Source organism: Mustela putorius, unplaced genomic scaffold (genome assembly GCF_011764305.1).
Source record: "Mustela putorius furo isolate JIRA1106 unplaced genomic scaffold, ASM1176430v1.1 tig00000281_pilon_pilon_pilon, whole genome shotgun sequence".
NCBI classification, from domain to species: domain Eukaryota; kingdom Metazoa; phylum Chordata; class Mammalia; order Carnivora; family Mustelidae; genus Mustela; species Mustela putorius.
This window is the reverse complement of record NW_025421343.1, coordinates 31,709,714-31,732,745: the sequence shown is the minus strand read 5'-3', so window position 1 is coordinate 31,732,745 and position 23,032 is coordinate 31,709,714. Positions and strand designations below refer to the sequence as shown.

The 23,032-nt window shown below is 37.6% G+C and overlaps 1 protein-coding gene across 4 annotated transcripts in view; it reads left to right on the top strand.

Annotated features, from left to right (window-relative positions):
• NCOA1 (nuclear receptor coactivator 1) overlaps positions 1–23,032 on the top strand; it is a 100,749-nt gene that overhangs the window by 54,780 nt on the left and 22,937 nt on the right. For all 4 annotated transcript variants that reach the window (XM_004745923.3, XM_004745924.3, XM_004745927.3 and 1 more), the window contains 5 exons: positions 9,724–9,841; positions 11,284–11,452; positions 12,501–12,815; positions 19,635–19,736; positions 21,677–22,079. In XM_004745923.3, the coding sequence (XP_004745980.1) occupies positions 9,724–9,841; positions 11,284–11,452; positions 12,501–12,815; positions 19,635–19,736; positions 21,677–22,079 (1,107 nt within the window). The remainder of the gene's footprint in view (positions 1–9,723; positions 9,842–11,283; positions 11,453–12,500; positions 12,816–19,634; positions 19,737–21,676; positions 22,080–23,032) is intronic.

Here is a 23,032-nt window from a genome sequence, read left to right as displayed (position 1 = left end):
CTCCCTAAAGTGCAAAGGTCACCCTGCCATCTAATCATCTAACAGAAGTCTCCCAGAAGACACAAGCCTCACACTCAGCTCTCACACTGAACAGACACAGAGATCACCAGGACATTGAGGGAAGTCTGCAACTTCAAAGAGTAAAAGAAACAAAAAGAGGGGCGCATGGGTGGCTTAGTGGGTTAAGCCTCTGCCTTCGGCTCAGGTCATGATCTCAGGGTCCTGGGATCGAGTCCCGCATCGGGCTCTCTGCTCAGCAGGGAGCCTGCTTCTCTCTCTCTCTCTCTCTGCCTGCCTCTCCATCTACTTGTGATCTCTGTCAAAAAAATAAATAAAATCTTTAAAAAAAAAAAAAAAGAAACAAAAAGAGGTTGCAGGAAAGCTATATAACAAGTGCCTGGGTGGCTCAGTTGGTTAAGCAACGGTCTTCAGCTCAGGTCATGATCCTGGAGTCCCAGGATTGGGTCCCCGCATCAGGCTCCCTGCTTGGCAGGGAGTCTGCTTCTGCCTCTGACCCTTCCTCTTCTCATGCTCTCTCTCTCTTATTCTCTCAAATAAATAAAATCTTTAGGAAAAAAAATTACACCTATTAAAAATAATAATAAACAAACAAACAAAAAAACAAAATTTTTGAAAAGATATTTTATCCGTATGGGAAGAAAAAGGGGGGCAAAAAATAAGAAAAAAATTTTTTAAATCTTTGGAAACTAGATATTCAGCATTTTAAAATTTTAAGAGAAATCGTAGAAGAAAAAACTGAGGAAAACTTTCAGAAAGAACAAAAAGACCAAAAAAAAAAAAAAAGGGAAAGAAAAAGAAATAGAAAGTTGGGAAGAAGAATATTAAGATTGACCGAGGAGGGCCAATAATGATTGATAAGAATCAATCAAACAAGCAGTGAGAAGAGGATAAAAAGGGAAGAGATGATGTTTTCAAAGAAAAAAATTGAGAATGTTCTAAAACCAAAGGACATAATTCTTCAGATTGCAGTGGCTGAACAGGTATCCAACACATAACATATGAAAAAGACCTATACCAAAACTTATCATGATGTAATTATGGAACATACCAGAGAGAAAGATTCTAAAAGCTTTCAGAGAAAAGATGTGAATTGCATGCAATGAGTCATAATTACCCAAACTTGGAAGCTTTCAAGCCATGAAAAGACAGGGAGAAACTTTAAGTGCATATTGCTGAGTGAAAGAAGCCAATCTGAAAAGCCTATGTACTGTATGATTCCAACTATAAAGCATTCTGGAAAAGGCAAAACTGTGGGGACAATAAAAAGATCAGTGATTGACAGGGATTTGTTGTTCGTGGTTACCAGGGGGAAGGATGAAGGGGTAGAGCATGAGGGATTTTTAGAGCAGTAAAATTGTTCTGTATGATACTGTAATGATGGGTACATGTTGCCATACATTTGTCAAACCCTGTAGAATGTACAACATGAAAAGTGAACCCTGTAAGCTATACATTTTAGTTAATGAACATGTGTCACTATTAGCTCTGGAATTCTAACAAATGTAGTACGTTAGTGCAGAATGCTAATAATAGAAGAAACAGCCCAGTCTAAAAAAAATAAGCAAAGGATTTTAAAAGACACCTCATAAATGAAGATTGAAAATAGCCAATAAGTGCATGAAAAGATGACCAATATCATTTAATCATCAAGGAAATGCATATTAAAACTATAATGCAGTTCTACTATACATGCATTAAAATACCTCAGATTTTCAGAATTGACAGTAGCAAACCATGATGTCAAAGGTGTGAAGCACCTTGAACTTTGGCATTGCTTTTCAATATGTAGAAAATGGTAAAATTGTTCAGCAGTTTCTCATCAAATGAAACATATATTACCATGTGACCCAACAATCCATCTCATAGGTGTGTAACAACAGAGAAATGAAAGTATGTGCTCATCAAAAGAACTTGACCACAAATGTCCCTAAAGCTTTATTCATGATAGCCTCAGACTGGAAATAGTCTAAATGTCCATCAACAAAGAAATGGTACATTTATAAAATGAGATATTGCTCAGCAGTGAAAAGGAAGAAACTAGTGGTACATGACATGAATTATTTTCAAAAACAAGCTGAGTGAGAAAAGTCCGGATCGTTGGTTGACAGTGTTGGGTTGAGGCAGAGAAAATCAACAGCAAAGGAGCTTGAAGAACTTTTAGACATGACAGAAATACTCTATTTTCTTTATTGAGATGGAAGGTTATGGGTTCATATCTTTGTCAAAATTTATTAAACTGTACACTTAAAATGGGTGCATAATATTATATATAAATTTGGGACACCTGGGTGGCTCAGTGGGTTAGGCCTCTGCCTTCGGCTCAGGTCATGATCTCAGGGTCCTGGGATTGAGCCCCGCATTGGGCTCTCTGCTCGGCGAGGAGCATTCTTCCCCCTCTCTCTCTGCCTGCCTCTCTGCCTGCTTGTGATCCCTCTCTCTCTCTCTGTCAAATAAATAAATAAAAATCTTAAAAAAAAAATGAAAAAATTATATATAAATTAGACCTCAGTCAAATTTATTTTAGAAATATCTGTTAGAGTAATTTCTAACCTATAATTTACATAATTTTATATATATATATATATATATATATATATATATATAATTAGCCATCCAAATTTCCAGTAGTTGTGAAGATGGAAAAAACCATTTTCAGATCTAAAATGGCTCAGATATTTGTATGGGATAGTCACCTTTTCTAGTGAAGGCCCTTAGGAAATGTACTTCAACAAAAGAGGGAGAAAACCAAAAAAGAGAAAGATATAAGTTCCAGGGGAAAGGATCTGAAAGGAAGTCCAGGAATGATAGCTGATCAATAAGATTGGGGAACAACCAATACAGATTGGAATCTGAATCTTCTGGAAAGAAAGTTCTAGGGGAGAAATGAGATATATCTCTTTTGAGTTTATTGAAAAGATTACTGATAGGTTTATGTCAACAATGTTGAAGCATCTGAAAGATTCCCCTAGAAAATCAAGCAGATGAAAAAAATAAGACATTTGTTAATTCCAGATAAAGAAAGCATAGTACAAGAGAGGAGGTTTGAACATAGTGCACAGTGTAATTTTGCAATGAGTAATATTGCATAATCATAAGAAACTAAGTATTAACTTTTTATGTTATAAAAAAAACTGTGATAGGGAATTGGAAACATGGGAGGTGGTAGGTATGGGAGAATTAAGACCTCATCTATCACAACGGGAAGTCAGTAATCTGAAATTGAGACATCAAGGAATAGCAGCATATGTGTATTTAGAAATAAATAGGCAAATGCCAAAAAAAACCCCAGTTGAGAATGGCTGCCTCTGTTAAAACGGAAGTAACCAAAAGATTAGAAGAATTAAGGCTTAAATCTGCTTTTATTCCTAATGGACCTTTTGGCCTTGACTTTAAAAATTATGTACATATATTAACTTGATAAAAAGTAAACGTAATAAAAGAAGAAAGTGTTTTCTGGCTGCACAGGTCTGTGAAAACAGAGTGTTTTTCCTTCATAGTCTGTCCTGAGGCAAATAGCTCTTTCTTCTCTCTGAGATTTCCTCCCCTGAATATAGCTCCATGTATAAAGGTATATAAATAGGCCAGAATCTGTTAAACCTTGTGCTATAGTGTTGGCAAAGGCCAAAAGCATAGAAGGGGAAGATCCTGAGATAAAGGAGGGCGAGGATGATAGATGCAGACAGTATGGAATTCCATATAGATGAGGGGGAAAAAATAAGCTTTCAGGAGGTATAAGGCTAAGGAAGTAAGTTGGGCAGAATAAAGGAAAAGAGCATAAAGGATTAGAGGAGGAAAAAGAATCTGGGGACAAAAATACGATAACCTATCCAGTAAAGAAGAGAGTAGCCTCTAATTCCCTGGCTCCTCTATCTAGCTTGCCATCACTACCTTTTCCTAGAACCAGAGTCCTTCGCTGGGTGGCTGATTCATATCTTAACCTTGTGCCCACCTGGGAAAATCAGACATCTTTCTTTAGTCTTCAGTCTTAAGCTGAACCATATCAAGTGCAAATGCCTAGAGTAGAACAGAGTTTAGTCACCATCCTATTTCACCACCTGAGGTACACCAGTTAGAACTTCTGGGTCTTTCTGCCATGGCACTCATCTTTTCTCTTGCCTTTTCTTTTCCTTTTGCCCTTTTGCACTGTATTTCAAGAGAATCTCTGGGCCACATTTTCCAGATCAAAACTGAATCTTTAGCCATATTCATTCTGCTTTTCAGTTCCATCTGTTGAGTTCTTTTAATTGTAGCTATCATGTTTCTAATATCTAGAAATTATTTTTCTTCTCATAGGAATCCATTACCTTCTATGGGTATGATAAACCTTGTAATCTGTGTGGCAGTAAATTTATCATACCTACTCTAGGCCTTGTCCATTTTCTCTAAGAATATTTTTTTCCTCCAAAGTTACTTTCTTTGTTAAATTTGCTCTCTCCTTTTCCTACCATTGACTTTCCTTGTGTGTTTGGTGGATTTGTGCTGTCTGTCCATATACACTGACCAAGGCCCAGAGTGAACAATCTTCACAGCTAGAGTGTGTCTTTAGCTAAAGTGAGAAAGCCTTCTGCTCTGGCAGCAGATGTATGTTCTGATGTATAGAAGGCCTGTTTCTATGTTGCTGTTGTGAGAGTGGGGCTTGGTGGTGGGGAAATCCTCATCAGCCTAAGCACACACTGGGAGATTCCCTGGGCAGAACTCCCACTTCACGTCATGCTCCTACTCCTTAATTCCCAGGGGCAGAAGCCAGAGTCCTCCGCTCTTGGGGCGGGGCTGGCTGCAGCTGTCCCTGGACCCGCTCCAGTGACCACTGAGCTTCAAGTTCTGGGCTTCTTTTGGGGAAACTCCCCTTCTTGGAGAATCTTCTTTTTGTCTTGTGGATTTTTTAGTTTTGTTGAAGTTTTACCATTGGTTTGTGCCCTTTGTTTCATCTTTCAGAAACTCTTCATCGTTTGAGTCAGCTACCATAATACTTCTTTTGCCTTTCCTTCAGATGGAGATTTATTTTTCCCTTTTTATTTCTGTTGTTCTTTCAGAGGTTATTTAGAGGTAAAGTAAAATAGAAGGGATAAATCTGCCACATTGAGCCAGAAAATTCCCTTACATATGAGAAAATGAAGGACCAGAGAATGAAAAGAAAAAAAAAATACACACAAAAATTTGCCTGAAGTTTTCCACTTAGTACGTGCAGAATCAGGATTTAAATCTCAGTCTGCCTAGTTTCAAAACATCCTGTTGATACGCATACCACACACCCATGTAGTGTGACCACGTGATTTAAATAATTTTTTTTAGAAATGTACCACCAGAGCCCATCAAGAGACAATAGGAGGGTGTTGTTGATCAAAATATGTATAGTGTACCTCTGTGGCAGTAGTACCTTCAAAACCTGTGCTGTCTTTTTGACAGTCTTCAAATCCTTATCCTCTGAGGGCGGATTTGACTTCTGATACTTTTCTACGGTTATTTGGAGTCAAATTTGTTGATCCAAAAAGAATAATGCTTCTTTTTTTAAATCTAGACCTAAATTAGATCTTAACTGTGAGAAGATATATTTTCTTGAGGGACCTGTATACTGTTCTAGATAGATCTAGAATTCCAAAAATATTTGAACTTTGAGAATATCACTGGAGTAGGTGAATGATCTTGTGAAGGGGATGATTTTATGTTTGGGGAACATACACACCCTGAGCTGATTATTTTTAAAAGCTCAATCTCATTTATTTGTAGGCCATTAAAATAGTTGCATAACTCTAAAAATAATGAGGTTCAACATAAAGCATTTTCAATACTTAAAAAATCCATTTTAATTTCTCTTTTCTTAGTGTGTTGTGCCTCTTGGTAGGTATCTTTTGCTACTATAGAGCTGTGATGATTACCTATATGTAGAGATAACTTATCACATATGAAAATATATCTGAAATAAAAGTTCTAAATAGAATTGCTTGGTCAAAGGATAGATGGATTTTGCCAAATAGCCTTCTTAGATATAGTGCCACTTTACACTCAAATGGATAATGTTCTTCTACACATCCTTTCTAAGACATTGAATTATATTCTTTCTTATCTTTGCCAACCTGATGGTTTGGGTTTTTTAAGTTTTAATCTGTGAGGTTTTTTTTTTTTAATTAGGTAGATCATTTTTCAGTGATTGCATGTGACCCGTTCATATTCTCTAACCATTTATCTGTTGGGTTTTTCCTTTTGTGTCTTGTGATTTATAGGAGGTTTTTTTTTTCATTCAATAAGTTCATTCTTTGTCTATATCATGTTTAGAAAAATAAAACACTCTAACTGCTGTGCATTGCATTTGCATTTGCATTTGCATTTGCATACAGCCAAAGGTAACACAAAACTGAGCCAGAAACCTCTTAACCAACACCTGAAGAAAGTAGCTGAACATCAGAATCACTAGGTAGTGAATTGTCTGTTAGTGGAGTAGAATGTGCAAAAGCCACTCTAATGGTTAGACAGTGCTTTCTACTGTGTGTAGAAATGGTTGGATTTTTTAGTAATGTGACTTTGTTTTGGCTAATGGAGATATAAAGTTTTCCTTTTAGCCAGATTTTTAAAAAGACTTATTTATTTATTTGAGAGAGAGAGAGAGAGCGCACGCACAGGGGAGGGGCAGAGGAGAGGGAGAGAGAATCTCAAGCAGACTCCGTGCTGAATGCAGAGCCCACAGGGGGCTCCATCTCATGACCCTGAGATCATCATGACCTATGCCAGAATCTAGATGCCAGCTGTGCCACCCAGGAGCCCCTAAGCAGATTTTAAATGGAGAAAATACGACGTTGAGCCCTTTGCAAAGATGATAAGAAACATTAATAGCTTGATTAGGGATCCCTAAGCGCTTGTTTTCTACTCACTTCAGCTTCCCTTCTCCATCACAGGGACTGGGAGAGACATCAGTGCTTCCCTTTACAAATTATCATGCCTGTCTTGTGTTGCATATATACATACTTACTTTTGAGATAGGGCACAAACATGGCCAAATATCGTCGGTTTATTCCCCTAAGAGAAGATAATGTGTATTTCTTAGAACATTCCGATAAATCCTTGAATTTTTAGTAGAAATAAATTTCTAAAAGAAATCTTAAAAGGCTGGCCTGACTTTTAGAATAAAAACTAACTTCTCTGGGGGCACGTGGGTGGCTCAGTCATTAAATGTGCATCTTGGGCTTGGGTCAGAGCCCCGCATCTGGCTCCCTACTCGACAGGAAGCCTGCTTCTCCCTCTCCAACCTTCTTCTGCTTATGTTTCCTCTACCGCTATGTCTCTCTCTGTCAAATAAATAAATAAAATCTTTTTTAAAAATAGAATAAAAACTAACTTCTTTTTGTCCAATTTTGTCCAGTGTATTTTCTTAATATTTTCCCCTAGTAAAATGAGATACTGTATCCTGTTACGGAGTCAAATAAGATATCATATAGTCAGTATTAATGGTAGACAGCCTTATAAATTTGCTTTAACTCTTAAATATAATTAATTTTAACTAGGTTAGATTTCTGAAATAGAATAGGACTAAAGAATTAATGTTTGGAGTAGAGCAATGGGTCAACTTATTTGACCAACTTCCTGTTTTAAATAATGATAGGAATTAAGTGATTATTTTCCCATCATCATTTGTGGTTAGTGTTGTTTGTTGGGTTTTGTTTGCTCTGTTTTGGGAATCCTACAGAGTTTGATTTTTCTATCATTTGTCACGACAGAGAAGACAAATTTAACCAAAAGCTCTAATTATTTGGATTTAGAAATGAATGTGCTTACTTAGAATCCTATACTTCACTCATAATAAATGTTGAGGATATTTCACATAAAAGTGAGCCTAACATGTTCTCTGTAGTTAATAATGATCAATATCTACCATTAAACACGTTTTTTCTCAGGCATTCCTAAATCTACTTATTCTCCATTCATTAGAAAGAAAACATAACTCCAAGGTGGGGCATCTGGGTGGCTGAGTCAGTTAAATGTCCTACTCTTGGTTTTAGCTCAGGTCATGATCTCAGAGTCATGGGATCAAGCCCCATGTCAGGTTCTGTGGTGGGTACAGAACCTGCTTAAGATTCTCTCTCTTTCCCTTTCCTTCTCTGCCCTCTGTGCTCACATGCATGCTCTCTCTCTCTCTCAATAAAATAAATAAATAAATAAATCTAAATTCCAAGCCATTTCTAGTTGTTTTTTAAAAAATTACATTAGTTTGCGAGGACTGCCATTATAAATACCACAGACCAGGTGGTTTAAACAACAGAAATTCATTTTCTCATAGTTCTGGAAGCTAGAAGTCCAAGCTGAAGGGGTTGGCAGGTTTGGTTTCTTCTGAAGCCTCTCACGGTCTTGTGGATGGCCATCTCCTTACTGTGGCATCATGGTCAGCCCTTTGTCTGTGTTGTCTGTGTCCTAATCCCCTGTTCTTATAAGAACACCAGTCCTGTTGAATCAGAGCGCACCTTAATGGCCCTATTTTAACTTAATCACATCTCTGAACACCCTGTCTCCAAATACAGTCCCATTCTGTGCTACTCAGAGTTAGAGCTTTAACATATGAATTTTGGGGGAATACATTTCAGCCTATAACAATAATTAATTAATATATATCCATTTTCAGAAATTACAGATAACCATTATAAACATTAAAAAAGGTCAAAGTCAAAAAAAAGAAAAGTCATCCTTAATCTTACAATCAAAAAGCAACCAAAGATATACATACCCTTTCATAACTTTTTCCTACTAATACACACAAAATAATTTATAAAACTAGAATTATTCTGAACATAATATCTTGGCTTATGGACTTTTTTTCTTTTTCATTTAATGGCACATTATAAATATCTATACCATGGTTCCTTAATCAGTCCCTACATTTCTGGAATTCAGATTATTTACAATTTTTTCTAGTCTAAAGAGTATAGAAATAATCAGGTTTCCCAAAAAAATGTCTAAACAAAAACCTTCTAGAATGCATATAGTATTTTCTTCCATTATAAAACATAACTAAATCTGTCTCTTCATTTGTCATCATCGTAATCATGGGTTTTTACACTGTTATATAGCCAGGTTCTCAGTTAACAGTTGCAAAGCTTTGTCCATTTTCAGAATGGCCCCAGACTGCTGTGCCCTTTAGTTTTTGTTCCTGCCTGATACAGAACAAAAGAATTTTATCTTGTATTTGCTGCTCTCGTGTCATGATAACATCTCTATCCCCACCTGTAGCAGATCCTAATGTCCTCTAGACTGAAAAAGCAGTAGCCAAAATTGTTATAATTATCTTTAAAAAGAAATAATTTCGGGAGGCGCCTGGCTGGCTCCATTGGTGGAACATGCACCGCTTGATCTCAGGGTTATGAGTTCAAACCTCACATTGGGTATAGAGATTACTTAAAAATAAGATCTAAAACATAAAATTTTTTTTTTAAATTCTCACAAAGTTCTGAGTGAGTCTCCCTATGATAACATCAACTTACGTGCGAACTTTTTTTTACATCAGATTTTCTTTGGTTCAGAGAACTTTTTCTTACTTTCTCACTGGTTATTATGTGGCCACATTCTAGACAGTTTAAGTTTCTGAAAAATGGGCCAGTGTACCACTGAAATAATATTTTATAGGGGATATCTCATTCTTCCATACAATATATTGTTTCTGAAAAATACTGTTTATGTATTTTTGTGATACTGACTTCTTACCTTTTCTTCTGTAATCAGGGTTACCAGAGCTGGAATTGGAAGCAATTGATAACCAGTTTGGACAGCCAGGAACAGGTGACCAGATTCCATGGGCAAATAATACAGTGACTCCTGTAAATCAGAATAAGCCAGAAGAGTGAGTAATACATTTCCTACCTTATAAAATATCAGATACCAACTTCTACAACAAAGAACTATTTCCCAGACTGGATTCCAGTCTTCATTTTATTTTGTGAGATAGTAGTAGACAAAAGAAAGGGGGATAGATGGGTGCCTGGGTGGCTCAGTTCGTTAAGCAACTGCCTTCAGCTTAGGTCCTGGTCCCGGTGTCCTGGGATTGAGTCCCGCATCAGGCTCCCAGCTTCACAGGGAGTCTGCTTCTCCCTCTGACCCTCTCCCCTCTCATGCTCTCTCTTTCTCAAATAAATAAATAAAATCTTTTTTTTTTTTTTTAAAAAGAGGGGGGTATAGAGGAAGACCCCACATTAAACAGATTTATTTACTGTGTGACTGCAAGGCTAGTATGTATTATAATTACTGAAAGATTGATATAGTATCCAGCAGTTGTTTTCTTTTCATCTCTTGCTTTGCTTTGATTGATTACTGTAAAATTTCTGAGATCTGTAGATGAATTGAGCTCAGTGTAACAATTATTATAAAAGCTTTTGAGCTTTTAGTTGTATAATTATTTTGTCCGGTGTTTCTCTTTGGAGCAAGATGATATTAAGAAAAGAAAGTACTTTTTGCATCTACTCAGTGTCCCATCTTGATTAGAATTTAATTTCTTAATTGACATGAGTAGCTCCATTCCAAAACATTAGAGTACATCTCATGCATAGCAACCAAAGGGTGACTAGACAGTGTTGAGTGTGGTTTAGAGCTTTAACTATGAACTGTATTCCCATTTACCTTCCCTAGAGAGGATTCCTTATAATTATGTTTGTACTATTAATATTATTTTCCATATATTTCTGAGTTTTTTGCATCTGTTGGTATCAGGAGGATTAGACTGTGTATTTCCTCCATGTAATCAACAGGTTTTTTTGTTGCTTAACACTGAGAATGTTTCATTTTCCTAGTTTGATTTCTTTTGTAAATGGTAATCATGTTATTTTATGATTAAATCAATATAATTTGATCGTCTTTGAAACTTAAGTATATATAGAATAAATCTTGCTGTAGGCTAGATGATTTTTTTCCCTGAGATTTTTATTGATTTTTATTTTCGACTTTCATGAAGAATTCTTTTCCCTTTCTTAACTATGTTTAGTTAATTTTTCAAGCTATTTCTATAAGCAAAGAGCAAGAATATGGAAGCAAATTTCAGTGACTGACAAAACAGTGAGAATATATTCAAGCTTCATACAGAACATTTATAAATTTCTACACATAAGTATAGAACATTTCATTGTGTGATAATTGGTTGAAAAAGCGTCTCCACAGAATTTTCTAGAACAAGATTTGCATATTTGTGTGTATCTCATACATATATATGTATATATCTATGTTTATGTTATTGAGATTGAATACTTATTTGCTATGTGAGTCTTAAACTCTTTTATCTTTTGATTCTATTAGCCAGTGTATTAGTTCACAATTAGATGAGCTGCTCTGTCCACCAACAACAGTAGAAGGAAGAAATGATGAGAAGGCTCTTCTTGAACAGCTCGTGTCCTTCCTCAGCGGCAAAGATGAAACTGAGCTAGCTGAACTAGATAGAGCTCTGGGAATTGACAAACTCGTCCAGGTATTCATTAAAACTGGCATTATTTAAACAATACAATCCTGAGAAGCTAGAAAATTATTTTTAAGCAAGATTTGTCAATATTGGTCTCACTGTGTTTAAGTAGTTTTATAACTTATTCTTGTGAAAGTTATCAAAATATACCTAAATAATGAGGTTTTTAAAACAAAAAAAAGTCATAATAATTAGAAATAGTTAGAATCAGAAAGTCTTAGCCTTTCACTATGGACCAGAATCTTAGAGGCTCCCCCTAGAAGAGAATCCAGATTTATATAATGACTTCTTATCCTAGGACTTAATTTATCCTTTATTCTTGCTAGACATCAACCTGCACATCCCATGATAGTCCACCTTTGGGCATTTTTCACATGGTGAGGTTAAAAAATCAACTTAGTGTTTCATGACCAACATTTTTAAAGTAGTAGAATATAAGAAAAAGTGGAAGTTGTATTTCATAAAACTTTCCTTTCAGTTACATACACATTTGTGCACGTGCACACACACACACACTCAAGCACACCAGGTCATAATTTAAATTATATTTTTACAATGAATAATAGTTATCAATTTTAAAAGCCATAGTTATGGCATTCTTTTAGGCCAGCTATGAATTTTTTTTTTCAACTAAGAGGAAAGAAAGCATGAATTCTCTATTTGGGATAGAAAAATGCCTAACTTAATCCCTCCTATAATAATACTTCTCATGGTAAGCTACTAAATGTAATGTTTGTTGACTCTTAGGCTTTGCAGTGTGATTCTTTTCAAACCTTTTGGCTTCATTCCATTGATTTTAGCCTGTGTTTTAACCATGTTTTTGTCTCTTTTTTGAGATTTTTAAACATCTCAGTTGATCTGTTATTCCATTTCAGAAGGAAATTTCATAAGTGATTCCCTTAGATAGCAAACTCCTAGAGACCTTCATGAATTCAGCATAATATTTTATAATAAAACTTTCTAGAGATAACGTATTCTCAGATCCAAGATTATATAGAGAAGCATGTCATATAGGCAGTAATTTATTTGTGAAATGTTCTGGCTTATTTTCCAACAGGGAGGTGGATTAGATGTCTTATCAGAGAGATTTCCACCACAACAAGCAACACCACCTTTGATGATGGAAGAAAGACCTAACCTTTATTCCCAGCCTTATTCATCTCCTTCACCTACTGCCAATCTCTCTACCCCTTTCCAAGGCATGGTCAGGCAAAAACCTTCGCTGGGGACTATGCCTGTCCAAGTGACGCCTCCCCGAGGCGCCTTCTCACCCGGCATGGGCATGCAGCCCCGGCAGCCGCTGAACAGACCTCCGGCCGCGCCCAACCAGCTGCGGCTCCAGCTTCAGCAGCGCTTGCAGGGCCAACAGCAGGTGAGTCTGCAGGGAGCACTCTGAGAAGGCTTCTGCTAACTCGTGCTGCATTGACACTGCCCTCGGGCTAGAATAAAGGTATCAGGTCGAAGTGTTCCCACAACCTTTGTGAAAAACTCAAAACATCATCCTTGGTCGGCAAAGATAAGGTAAAGGAGACTTTCTTTCAGTTAAAGACAGCTGGCTCGTAACAAAGTACTCTTGAAACTCACTATTTAAAAGCAATTTGCTTCTATTTTTTGTGGTAAGAAATATTTAGGATGAGCATCATATATTATTAAATTAATAAAGAGAAATATGTAGCTTAATTTATAAAGTAGAGCATCAAGAGATACTGTTATGATTATTGAAACAGAAAATGAAATTTATGTTGTTTGAAGTTGGAGTGATTGAAGCTTACTGATGTTATTGCATTAGGAGAATGGAGGAAAGGATAATTTGGGGATCCTGGGGAGCTGGGTGCGTTCAGTCTTCTCTCTCCTTACAGGTGATGAGTGGGTATAGTGCCATAAATATTTAAAATTGTCTAAGCAGCAAATACAGAGATAAGTAAGCATCAAGAACCAAAAAAGCAAATCGTTAAAAGTATTGTCTCCAGGGCAGGGGGTGTGCCTGGGTGGCTCAGTCAGTTAAGTATCCTACTCTTAATCTCAGCTCAGGTCTTGATCTCACGGTCATGAGTTCAAACCCTGTGTTGGGCTGCATACTGGGTGTGGAACCCACTTAAAAAAAAAGTATTGTCTTTGAGAAGCAGGACCAGGGCTATAGATTGTTGCTTTTTCTTCTTAACCTTTTTGTATTTTCTTAATCATCTGTGGATGATATTGCTTTGGATTTTCTTTAAAGTATTTATTTACTTACTTACTTGACAGAGAGAGATCACAAGTAGGCAGAGAGGCAGGCAGAGAGAGGGGGGAAGCAAGCTCTTCCCACTGATCAGAGAGCCCAGGGCTCAATCCCAGGACCCTTAGGTCACGACCTGAGCCAAAGACAGAGGCCCAACCCACTGAGCCACCCAGGTGCCCTCTTTAAAGTATTTAAAGCAATTTCCTAGAATGTTACAAATTCAGGAAAGAAGAGAAATAAGGAACTAAATTATATTAGAAAGGCAATATTTTATAATGTTATAAGATCTCTAATTTCAAGTCCTAGTTCTAACTTAGGTGGCTTGACAAATTATTTACCCTTTTAAAGCCTCTGATTTCTGATTATATCCATAAAAGAAATACAGTAAATAATTTGTCTACCTCGTAGGTGGTCTGTGGATTGAATGAGTGAGATAGTAAATATAATAAAGATCTTAGCACAGTGTCAGTAAGATGAGATGGCCTGTATAATAAATGCTAATACATTGGACTGTCCTTGAGGAGAAAAAATTATATTCCTTAATCTCATACCATACATAAAAATAAATTCTAGGTATTTTAATGATCTAAATGTGAATATGAGATTTATGTGGCCCCTAAAAGGCATAAGGGAAAAGTTTGATGTTTGCGTTAAAATTTAAAACTTGTAAGATAAAAGACACCATAAACAAGGTTAAATGTAGGCTCAGGGAAGATATTTTCAACACTGTGTAAGTGACAAAGAATTAGTGTCCAGAATACATCAGATTCATAACATGGTGTTCATAATATACCCACCTCGCTAGACTAATACCATCTCTTTACTCGCTGTTCATGTTCTCTCATTCCCACACACAGGACATATAAAGCATCTCATAGGAATTTAGGACAGTGCCTGATGATCTGAAAAAAGAAAGGTACAAACTCAGGACTACATCATAGTTTCTTTCTTTTAATGGATTTTTAAGATCAGTTTAAAAACATATTTCTTGACTATAAGTATATCTCATTGACGGGAATGTGGTACACAAGGAGTAAAAAGAGTCTACAATTTTACATTTGATTATACAGTTTTGAATAATCCCCAGTTGGGGGAGAGGGGAAGGAAAAACACCCTAGGAAACTAGTAGAGATTCATTGGCTAAAACTTTTAAGGAACAGCAAAAATGAAGGAGGGAGCTAGTGATTAGGAATACAAAGTTATAATGAAGCCTTTAGATATAGTGTCTGCTCACATGTCAAATAAGCCAAGTCTCAAGAAATATATCCATGATAAGAATAAAGAATTCCTAAAGTTCTATTTTGAGAAAAGGATAACAGCAAAAATGGGTAGACCTGCTGCTTGTAGAAAATTATGTAAGATTGGCTCATAAAAGATGTGATTATTCTGTTCTAGTTTTCTATTCTTCTTCTCCAGCCAGGGTCTTCATACTCTCAAGAAAAGAATACTGTGAAAAGGGAGTAACATTGGAGACACATAAAGAAATGTGATATACTTAGCCATCTCAAACAAGTCAAGTCCACATGTGTTATGTGTTAGAGTATTGGAGAAAATGTATGGATCTGGTAGAAGAACCACTATTGATTATTTTTTATATATTAGAGAAAATAGAAGTGACCAGAAAGACCAAAAGGCTGAAAGCAGAGGGAAGCTAATTTCATCTCTAGAATTCTGGCCATGAAAACTGCCTGATAGAAGAATAGCTTCTTCTTCTTTTTTTTTTAAAGAGCTAATTTATTTATTTGACAGAGATCACAAGTAGGCAGAGAGGCAGGTAGAGAGTGGGGGGGAAGCAGGCTCCCTGCTGACCAGAGAGCCAGATGTGGGGCTCGATCCCAGAACCCTGGGATCATGACCTGAGCCGAGCGGAGGCTTAACCCACTAAGCCACCCAGGCACCCCAAGAATAGCTTCTTCAAAAGAAACCCCCTATTGGGGCACCTGGGTGGCTCAGTCAGTTAAGCATTGGATCTTGGTTTGGCTCAGGTCATGATCTTGCGGTCATGGGATCAAGCCCTGCTGGGGCTCTGCACTCAGCACAAAGTTTGCTTCACATTCTCTCACCCTCTCTCTCCACGCATGTTCCTTCTCTAATAAATAAATAAATAAATAAATAAATCTTAAAAAATAAAAAACCCTTGTCAAGAATTTACATGTGGCTAAATCAGGGTTTTCATTCTTGGCACTATTGACATTTTAGGGCAGATAATTCTAGTTTTGGGGGCTTTCCTGTTCATTTAAGAATGTCTAACAACAAAAAAAATATAAATAAATAAAATAAAAATAAAAATAAAAAAAAGAATGTCTAACAGCATCCCTGACCTTCACCTTAGATGCCAATAGCAACCTTTCCCCAAGTTGTGTAGCTAAAAGTGTCTTCAGACATTGCTAAATTTCTCTTGTGGGGCAGAATTATTCCTGTTTGAGACCGTCTAGGCTAGATAATCATCTTTTAAGTTTCCTATAGAAGGATTTCTTGATAAGGCATTGAAAAAAAGAAATCCATGCAGACAGACAAAATGTCAGCCAGCCTGAACTCTGAATGTGTGTGTGTGTAGGGGTGTGGGAGATGTGTGTGTATGTGTGTGTGTTTTGTGTGTAGGCTGAGTTTGTACTGTTCCACTGGCCGCAAACTCCACATTTCCTTTTATAATACAAGCCTTTTGACCTGGCCTTTATAGACTTCTGAATTTATGTCCCAAGCTCTGAGGACTCCTGACCTCTCTCCTCCCACCAGCCAAAAGTGAAGATTTCCAAGGAGTTAAAGGATATGGTGATCATTTTGGGAAGACTTCCTAGAAAGAATAGAACTTGACCTGCTTGCTAGATAATGAGTAGCATTTTAGTAATCAGAGTGAAGAGGAAGGTCAGAGTGAAACAACTGTATACAGCATTAGGTTGTATATAGAGAGAGGGGAGGGGCAGAAATAGATAAATTTCTCTTTAACAGAATGTGCTTTAGAATAATTTCTTCCTCTGCTAAAAATAGACTATTTATTTTCTAAGGTTGTAATTTATTTCCTCGTTGAAATTTTCTCGTTTTTACTACTTCTCAAGCATCTTTCCTCCCTCCCCACCCATTTCATGCTCTCATTATCTCACAGTTCAAAGAATATATAAAGCTGTAAGTTTGGAAACCCAACTCCCACTCCCCTGGTAGTGTTACCTCTCTTCATTGCTAAGATTAATGTATTTCCCCCTATCCTCATGGCCTTGTCTTCTGTTTCCAGAGTTGCCGTACTTTCTACCTTAAGTTAACTCGACCATCCTTCTTGCCATCTCGCATTCTCATCTTTCAAGGTCCTATTGCGCGCTCAAGCTCTTGGTCCCGGCCTTCCTTCTCTCCTCTAAGCTTGAGCGCCTTGTAGGTGTCTCTGGGTATGCAAGTGTTGCACTTATAGGTGGCACCCTTCTGTATTGGCCTCTGCCACTCGACAGAATTCCCAGAGGACAGAGATTTGCTCACCTCTGTAGCCTTCAAACTTTATATATTATCTTGCATACACTTAATTTTTTTGCTAAATCTTTGTAAAATTAATGGTTTATTTAAACTTATGTCTGGGGTCTGTAGAATTTAAAGAAGTATGTAGAGTTTTGTACTTAAGAATCCCTTTGACGGGCACCTGGGTGGCTCAGTGGGTTAAGCCGCTGCCTTCAGCTCAGGTCATGATCTCAGGGTCCTGGGATCGAGTCCCGCATCGGGCTCTTTGCTCAGCAGGGAGCCTGCTTCCCTCTCTCTCTCTCTCTGCCTGCCTCTCTGCTTACTTGTGATTTCTCTCTGTCAAATAAATAAATAAAATCTTTAAAAAAAAAAAAGAATCCCTTTGACTTTTATCTTTTTTTTTTAAGATTTTATTTATTTGAGAGATAGAGAGAGGGTGTGTGAGCAGGAGTAGGGGGAGGAGCAGAGGGTCCATCCCAGTACCCTGGGATCCGCAGTGCAACCGAACCAGTCCTCTGGTATTGCTCAGGTGTCCCCAGTCTGTAGGGTTTGTGTTCCAGGCCTTAGCCAACTGAGCCATCTAGGCACCCCAAGAGTCCCTTTGACTTTTAAAACCATAATGTTCGTATCTTTAATTTTTAAACGATTCTGAATGTTCTATCCTATTCCATAAAAGCCTGGAAGCTTTAATTTTTACATTTATATTAAATGAGCTTTTCCCCCAAACATTTTGTTTTCTGATCTAATGGGAATCAAAAAAATTAATGAAACCAGAATTAAGAATTGAGCTGTTTGGAGATGGGAGATTTAATCACTGTTCACAGCAATTTGGATTCTCTTACAAAATCTCCAGTCTTTCTAGTTTGCATCTCATATATTAAAATATATTAAATGTATTAAAATATTAAATATATTAAAATATGAGTGTTAATATCTTTATTAGTAATTTATGTTATAAAGCATCATATACACACAAAATAGTATTGATACTTATATTATCCCTCTGAAGAGTTTATTCACCTCAAATGATTGAGCAAGAAATTCTTTAAGCTATAGATTGTTTATCAGGAAATATCAATTCCCAGGGTGCTTGTTTGTTACCTGATGAAGTTAAGGCCTGCCTATGACCTGGAATTCTAAGCCTGATACGACAGCATCTTCCAAACTAGTGTTCCATACAAAATTATTCTAGGAGATAAATGTTAATGGCAGATTCACAGTGTGCTTTGGCCAGTTAAAGGCTCATAGAATTACTGCAGTAAAGAAATCTGTTTCACCTTGTGTAACCCATCATTTCCAATACTTAATACAGCACAGCATGCTATTTTCCTGGCACATCTATTAATATCTGCAGAACAGTGTTCTTTAGAACACCAATTTGGGAAATGCTGGTCTAAAGTAATTACTTCTTCTAGTTAAATAAATAGTCTATTTTCTCAAACCATTTGTTTCTTACATAATTCTCCCCAGCAATGAAATCACGTTGGATTTCCCCAAATATGTACCCATCTGACCGTCAGCCTCCAAGTGAGAAAGAAGTACCTCAACTTTTCCATTAATCTTCTAGACTTTTGTAAAATGTGCCCTATTATATACTTACTTTTATACTGTAGTTTAAGATGTAGGGCTGATATTTCTTTTCTCTCCATTATTGTACTTATCTGAAATAACTGAGTAGTAGCATGATTTTGAAAGTATGATCTATGGGGGCACCTGGGTGACTCTGTCATTTAAGCATCTGACTCTTGATCTCAGCTCAGGTCTTAATCTCAGGGTTGTGGGTTCAAGCCCCACATTGGGGTCCATGCTAGGCATGGAGCCTACTTTAAAAAAATAAAAAATAGGGACACCTGGGTGGCTCAGTTGGTTGAACAGCTACCTTCAGCTCAGGTCATGATCCCAGGGTCCTGGGATTGAGTCCTGCATCGGGCTCCTTGCTCAGCGTAGAGCCTCCTTCTCCCTCTGCCTGCTACTTCCCCTGCTGGTACTCTGGCTTTCTCTCTCTCTAACAAATAAATAAAAATTAAAAAAATAAAAAAATAAAGGTAAGCTATATGTATGTATATGTGTATATACCTATGTGCATATGTACACATATATGTGGATTCTGCTTTTATTTTTTTTTTAAGATTTTATTTATTTATTTGACAGGCAGAGATCACAAGTAGGCAGAGAAGCAGGCAGAGAGAGAGGAGGAAGCAGGAGCAGAGAGCCTGATGCGGGGTTCGATCCCAGGACTCTGGGATCATGACCTGAGCCGAAGGCAGAGGCTTTAACCCACTGAGCCACTCAGGCGCCCCTGGATTCTGCTTTTAAATGCTCTGTCCTATTTAGTGTTCTGTAGGTGGGAACTATTTGATAAAATGTTTGGAATTGCCAGCCTTTTGGCAAATAAACATGGGAAATAATCTTACTAAACTTGTAATACTGAAACTTGTTAGTAATCAATAAAAAGTTTCTGTTACCCTAAAAGGGCCAAAGTATGTATTTGTATGTAAAAATATGATATCTCATTGTTATATTTTTTTCTAGTTGATCCACCAAAATCGACAAGCTATCTTGAACCAGTTTGCAGCGAACGCTCCTGTTGGCATCAATATGAGGTCAGGCATGCAGCAGCAAATTACACCTCAGGTAATGTGAGAAAAGCAGACATTGTTAGCAATTCTCTACCCCAGGCTGTTTCTTAAAGTGTCGACTTGAGTGTCCGAGATGATCTTTTAAGGTAGTGGTGCAACTTTCTTCTAGAATGAATTGATAATCAACTTGTGATACCCCTTACTGATATTTAATCTAAAGCAAGAGTCCTTTGTTTGGTTTTGGTGGTGGTGTTGTCGTTGCTATTAGATACCAGATGAATCAGTAGAACACTCCTACTGGTATCCTGAATAGGGCCAGTTATAAGACCCCTAGATAAGAAACTGTGTGGATGGTACTGGAAGCCTGATCAAAACCCAGTCACATTGCTGAGTTATATTAACTACCCTTTTGTGTCCTCTGCTCGATCTGAGCATCAGCATTTTCAGTTTTTTATTTATTTTAGCAAGCCTTGTACATGAACCCAGGGCCACTGGAACTTTAAACATAAAAAGAACTGGGTTGCCTTCTACGTCTTATCCTGTACTCAACTCCCTACTTAACTTCGTAGTACTTCTGCTTCAACTGCTTCATGCTTTCTTAACCAAGGTGACACAAAAATTGGAGAGATGAGGAATTTTAGACAGGATGCACACAAAACTTCTTTCCTCCGTAAGGTGTACCTAGATGGATTCAGGGCAAAAACAGGAAGACAACTGTAATCAAAAGGGTTACAGACAGAAACTAATGTTCATGGGTCACCTGGGTGGCTTAGTCAGTTAACCATATAGCTCTTGGTTTCAGCGTAGGTCATGATCTTGGGTTCTTGGGCTCGAGCCCCCCCATTGGCTCCATGGTCAGCATGGAGAGGGGTTCTCTCTCCCTCTCCCGTGCTCTTCCCCTGCTTGCTCTCTCTCTAAAGAAAAGAAAAGAAAAAAAAACTACTGTTAAGCAGCAGATATTGGCATCTTCATGGATCCATACTTGGGTTTCCCTGTCTTAAAAAGCTCACTAATTAGCTCATGCAAGGGTAGTTAGGTTATAAGGAAGGAAGACCCTACTTTTGGAATTCACATAAGGATGATTTCTGTTAGAAAGTCATATGTCACAGTTTCTTCTAGATTGGACTATATCTGTTTGCAAGTTTAATTTTAGAGGAGCTATCTGCCTTGATCAGATCCTCAGTCTGAATTGAAATCTTCTGAGGAAGGCTTTATTGAAATTCCATGTTGCTTTAATGAGTTAGACCCAAAAAAGTTATTTTAACCCTAATTTTACTGTTGCTTTTGTCATTCCTAGTATTATAGCTATTAAAACACATACTCTGATGCCTGGAGCAGTCTTTTTTACAACAGTGTTATAAAATAGCTTGTTCTGGCCCCTGGGTAGCTCAGTTGGTTAAGCATCCAACTCAGGTCATGATCTCAGGGTTGTGGAATCGAGGCTTGTGTCTGGCCCTGTCTGGAGTCTGCTTCTCTCCCTTTCCCTCTGCCCCTTCCGCTACTCATGCTCTTTCTCTAAAATAAATCTTAAAAAAAAAAAAAGCTAGTTCTGTTTATTTTATTTCTAATTATTCTTTTTAAGTAACAATTTGTTTGGCATTGGATCCTAGATTTCTGATTCTTCCTTTTTAAATGGTATTCTTAGGTTTTTCCAATTGTAAAGATAATGCATGCTCATTATAAATAATTTGGAAAATACAGGAAAGTGTAATGAAGAAAATTAAAATCAACTCTAATCACATTTTATTCATTTAAGTAAAGTGGAATAAATGATCTCAGTGAGAAAAGAGAAGAACTAAGAAACAGAAAATTTGGGGGGAAAGGAAAAGAAAAAAAAGCCTCCTAACCACGTCACCTCAGACATGTTTGAAGTCATAGTGATAATTGCTGCGTGTTTTGTTGCCCCAAGCTACTAGGCTTTATCCTGTAAGCTTCCCAAAGTAGGGGATGGTGATAACAGTATTCATAAATGAGGATTGGTTTTCTCTTTTGCAGCCCCCCCTGAATGCCCAGATGTTGGCACAGCGCCAGCGGGAGTTGTACAGCCAGCAGCACCGGCAGAGGCAGCTAATACAGCAGCAAAGAGCCATGCTCATGAGGCAACAAAGCTTTGGGAACAACCTCCCTCCCTCATCTGGACTGCCAGTTCAAATGGGGAACCCCCGTCTTCCTCAGGGTGCTCCGCAGCAATTTCCCTACCCACCCAACTACGGTACAAATCCAGGAACCCCACCTGCTTCAACCAGCCCATTTTCACAACTGGCCGCAAATCCCGAGTCAGCCTTGGCCAACCGCAACAGCATGGTCAACAGAGGCATGACGGGAAACATGGGAGGACAGTTTGGCACTGGAATCAATCCTCAGATGCAGCAGAACGTCTTCCAGTACCCAGGATCAGGTATGAGGACTGCTCCTCTGCGCTGCTTCCCACGTATCTGATGGCGCAGGTGTTCCCCTGCGCTCATGGCGGGGCAGTGCGCCCAAGGGGAAGGTGCTGCCGTGGGAGTCAGGGGACCCGGGCTCCAGACTCATCTCTTGCCACTAGTGGTTAAATAGTTGGAGGCTTATCACTCCCTGACAGCTAATATGATTAATCAGAGGATCCAGAAGGACCTGATTCTAAAATTTTTTGAATTTTGTCTGCAGGGTACATTCTCTTAACGTTCTTACTTTCTGTCATGGATCCCTGTAAGAATCTTATGAGAGTCCTCTTCAGACGATGGGTTGAAGTACATGAACTCAAAATGGGCATACAGTTTTTTCATTATTTTGGAGACTTTGATTTTGATAGTTTATATAGGGATAACCCTCTTTGCAAAGCCTCTCAGGCTTCTTATTGGTGTCAGCACTCCTAGCTACTTAAGTTGGAAGCTCTTCTTCTGCAGTCTGAGGAACTTCCTGGCTTCCAGGAGTGTTTTCCTTTTTAACCTTTTGTTTGCATTGTCTCTCTTCCGTTCTCTTTGTCCTAGGTGATGATGTCCTTTTAAATTTTACTTCTTTCACTTTCAGACTCTAATGGGTAGTGGTAATAAAACACATTTGATTAATCCACGATATTTAATCAAACTTTGATGCAAAATTAATGGCAGATTCCTGGGGAAAAATTGAAATAAATCCCTTCATTTTATAAATGAAAGAAAAAGTAAATTATAAGTCTGCCTAAAAATGAATTTCCATGAGAAGACTGCTATTTGACTTGAATAAAATGTTGAGGTTACATAGAGATTTTTTTTTTACATAGCAATATGCTTATCAACTTTGACAGCCAAATCAATTTAGACTTTCATTCTCGTGGCAACAAGTGCTAAAATCCTTTGACTATTAAATTAAGTTATCTAGGGAGACTGTGTC